The following is a 4,361-nucleotide window of genomic DNA, read 5'->3' as shown; positions in this document are numbered from 1 at the left end:
CCCATAGCCAAGGGAGCCCCCATAGACCCTGTCAGCTCCATAACCTAGGGAACGGCCATAGCCAAGGGAGCCCCCGTAGCCCCCCAGTCCCAGGGAGCTCCCATAGCCAAGGGAGCCCCCATAGCCTCCCAGAGAACTCCCATAGCCTCCCAAACCAAAGGAGCTCCCATAGCCTCCAGAGCTCCCATAGCCTCCAGAGCTCCCATAGCCAAGGGAGCCTCCATAGCCTGAGGAGCCCCTCAAGCCCACAGAGCTCCCAGAACTCCCATAGTCTCCCAAACCAAAGGAGCCCACGGAACCCCGTGACCTCCCATAGCCCAAGGAGCTCCCATAGTCTTGGGAGCTTCGGGAGCTGAACGAACTCCCCAACCCTGCCGGGCCTGATGACCCCACAAAGCTCTCCTGGGGATAAGAGCTAAGGATGGGGCCTGGGATTGTCACCACAACTGGTGGCGGCAAGATCACTGCTCTGGAGTCAGGGCACTGCTGCACACACGGCTCATTGTAGCTCTCGGCAATGGGCTGAGGGCAGGACACCCCACAGGGTCTGCAGGACTCGCTGTAGGAAGACATCCTTCTTGTGGTGGCTGTGAGTCTGCAATGCACAACGGGAAGCAGGTTTTAAGGTAAATGAACAAATACCAGAGCTGAGCTGGGAGGAGATGAGCCACGATTATCAAGCAATGACTGTATCCAATGTATCAGAAGTCAACAGGGAAACACATAAATTTATACATGCCAATAAATAAACCATTCTTGGATCAACTCAGCCTTTGTCCTTCATTCATCTCATCCTGATCACCTTTGTAAATACTCTGATGTGAAGCAGATCTTCAATACTGTATAAATTAGATCTGCCCGTAGTAACTTGGACTGGTGAGGATGTACTCACAAAGCCTAAGCACTAGGGAAAAAGAAGCCACCAAGAACAGGAGAAAAGGCTGATTAATATTAATTCAGACTTTATGAGGTGTAAGTCACCCCAAGCATTTCTATAGCTTGGAGATCTACATCTTATCCTAGTGCAGTGGCTCCTGATGCTGGATCTGGACAAAAACACATTTTCATAAGTAAACCAAGAACATAAGTCTGTAAAAGCACGTGCAGGAACCATCTCTGTGCCAAAAGCATTGGTAAAGTTAATGCTGATAGTAGTAGAAAGAGCGAGTGAAATCACACTTACCTTGTTCACTGTGGAGACCGAGGCAAGAGAAGTGGATGGAAGGGCTCTGGGTGAGATGAGCTTTTATACTCTTCTTCAAGCCACCCCATGTGCCTCTGGTCCTAATTTGTTACAAAACAAACGTGATAGTGGGAGCTTTAATTTTGCCACCTCAGCATCGTCCCTCCCAAACGTTAGCATGGGTGTGATATGGCTGCTGATGACAATCAGTCACCTGCAATTGTCATTTTAGGGGATTTGGGGAACTTACAGCTGAAGGGTTGCCATACAGTCACCGATTGAAAACCAGATCAAGAGTCATGCATCACGTTCGCCCCATTTTGATGTTCCAGATAATATTCACAGGGTGTGGGGCCCTTTTTGGTGCCACCTGCACGAACCAGCTGAAGGTCACTCAATGTGAGCTAGAATTCTGGTTCTGAGAGAACACGAGTGCTCCTTGCAGTTGGTTAGGGGTCTATAAGCATTGTTAAACAGCAGAGCAAAGAGCTGACATGACACAGGCACACTCCTGGTGGGATATCAATAACAGCACCAAACCAGTTAAACCCTGGCAAAGTTTTTAGGTTGTGCTCTAAACATCATCTGATAAGGAGATCCGTGTCTGATTTACTAGACCTGTCAAAAGATATAGGGAAATGATAGTCCCACGAGAAATATTAACTACAACCCATGTATCAGTCCATCAAAACCTTTCCCAACATCCTTTTCAAGTCTTCAGACACAATTCAGATGACAGAGGAATGGCTGGACTGAGTGACTCCTCCAATGAGGCAGAAAAGACTTTACTGACGTAGCCAGAACTGTTGACAGGTTCTCTGTCTAAAGCCAATACCAACAATTCAAGATTTCTACTTCTAGAAGTTCAGTTAGAAATACATTTTAAAACAACCCAAATTTTCTTTCCACCCACCCCTGAACTCTTAAAGAAAAGAGGTAAATTAATAAAATAATATTTAAAAGGCTAAATTTTAATGGGGCTGTGGCATCATACAGTTATTTGCAAATCTGTTGTTTTCTAATTTTACAATATTGCAAAAGATAGGCTATTAATTGCCTCTAAATTGTAAGATAGCTGGGCCTTTGAAGTGTCATCAGGATTTGGTGGTAATAATGAGAGGCACCTGAATGATAATGACTTTAAGCTGCTTCACAAGTACTCTTTAATACCTGGTGCTTGCAATTTCTGTTATTATCATATTAAATGAAGACGGGCAGGATTTAGAAGCTCCCATATTATGAAACAGCATCATTTAAAATTATGCCAATCAGTGTCACTCTTCTTGATTCCCTAACCAGATTGATTTATAACTTCCATGCTTGCAATGGTTTGATTTTCATTCATTATATCAAATTGTTTTACAAAGTATTAATATGTTTGGGGAGATTGTGACATGTGCATGCCATGGACTAGAGAGAGTAGCTTCACCTCCCTTTATGAACAAGTAATTTGCTAATATGCCTGAAATGTCTCTCACCTTAAAGTCTAGAGGAGGAGGGTAAAAAAGCCACATTAAAAATTAACTGAAATTTCAGGCTTAATTTGCTATCTGTCCATGCAAGGAGTTTTAAACTAAAAATATCCTAAAACCTCTACTCTTAGACTCTCCAGATCACCTCTAAATGACCCCCTCTCTTATGCATAAAGCTGTGCCTAATGACACAGCACTTTGGTCACATATCTCTAAATCAATGCTCTTGCACAAGATCCGTGTGCTGATAGTTGCATGTTTCTGTATAATAAGGGTGCAACGCATCAAATATGAATTTTTAGTGGGTGTTTGTCAAGCCTCTTATCGTTCCTGGGATGTTCTGGAACATCGCTGAAGTGTCACTGCCTCGATGACATTCCAAGGACAGCAGTAAAAATAAGAGTGGAATCCACCATATAATTCATGAGTAAATAATATTTGATCTACAAATACAGATGCTAAATCCCCCATGTTTCTAAACCAGATACAGATACCCAAAATTCTCCCTCTTTCTATTATTTATCTCCTTTTTAACCAGTTTGCATCATATTCGCTTAAATGGCACTATTTTAAAAAGACAGATAACTTTAATTGATCCTTACTCACCTGCCTAAATATCAAACTCATTATCTTACAACTCCAAGTAGAATTAACCATCAGGTGCCCCAATGCTGACGCTGGCTATTAGATGTCTGAAAGATCTCATCATTCACCAGCCCAATGCCCACGAAGTGAGTATTGACCTTGGATCACACCTGATTTTGCAGGTGGGGAGTGGCTGTGCAAAGCACACGAAATTACACCCCTCGATGTGAAGGCTGTTTTCTAACTATGTAGGACCTGAGGCACAAGGGGTGTTTTGTATTTGTAAGCAGTTTGAGAAGTGTATAAAAGCTGTCTCCACTCCAAGCCTCTCCATCCACATCTCCTGGCTTATTCTCCTTGGTGAACAAGGTAAGTCCAATTTGGCTCAACCTCTGTCCCTCTTAAGCTTTTTTCTGTTGATGCTCCATCTCTCATGATGCTACGGATGGACAGGTTAGAGAACTTCAGGTGTCAACAGGTAACCTTAGAACAAAATGGGAGGTTTTTACTTTGAATTACCATTTTCCAGGCATCTGAGTTCCAAATCAGGATCTAGATGCTTTATAAAACTTAAAAATTTGAGTGATCATAATATCTACCACCTTGTCGCAATATCTGCCCCATAAGGGTGAATATTCCTGTTTGGAAGCTGTTACTGGAGAAGCAATATGAAACTATAGAAGTAGTTGATTATACCTGACACTTCTTTTCTTAACTTGCTGTTAATACGTTACGAAACTTCAGTCAGTTTCAGCTGCTCTTCATAAATAAGAGTCATCAAGCAAGAACAGTGATATCACGTGTGGGATTCACCACACATAGAATCAAAGAAAAATTTGGATTGGAAGAGACCTGAAAGATAATCTAGTTACAAACCCCATGCTATGGGCAGGGACACCTCCCACAAGACCAGTTTACTCAAAGCCCATTCCAACCTTGTCTTGTGACACTAGATATGTACATCTGTGCACGACATCCAGGAGATCCTGACAGCAAATAGAATCTAGACTGTCATTTTGAACTCCAGCCTCCCAAAATTTCCATTGGCTTTAAACAAACACAGGCATCGAGACCCAGGGAAAACACCTGCATCCAAAACCTGCTTCCCGTTGTGCATTGCA

At 43.0% G+C, this 4,361-nt stretch overlaps 1 protein-coding gene across 1 annotated transcript; it reads right to left on the bottom strand.

The window, feature by feature from the left end:
• Positions 1 to 44: 44 nt before the first annotated feature.
• Positions 45 to 573, bottom strand: LOC103769589 (scale keratin-like; the record flags this gene model as incomplete). The annotated part of the gene is made up of 1 exon (XM_008936805.1): positions 45 to 573. A coding segment is annotated over exon 1 (529 nt), but the record flags the coding sequence as incomplete, so codon positions are not given.
• Positions 574 to 4,361: the final 3,788 nt, after the last annotated feature.

The sequence above is a fragment of the Merops nubicus genome, unplaced genomic scaffold (assembly GCF_000691845.1).
Source record: "Merops nubicus isolate BGI_N331 unplaced genomic scaffold, ASM69184v1 scaffold47233, whole genome shotgun sequence".
Classification (NCBI taxonomy): domain Eukaryota; kingdom Metazoa; phylum Chordata; class Aves; order Coraciiformes; family Meropidae; genus Merops; species Merops nubicus.
This window is presented reverse-complemented; position numbering and strand designations above follow the sequence as displayed.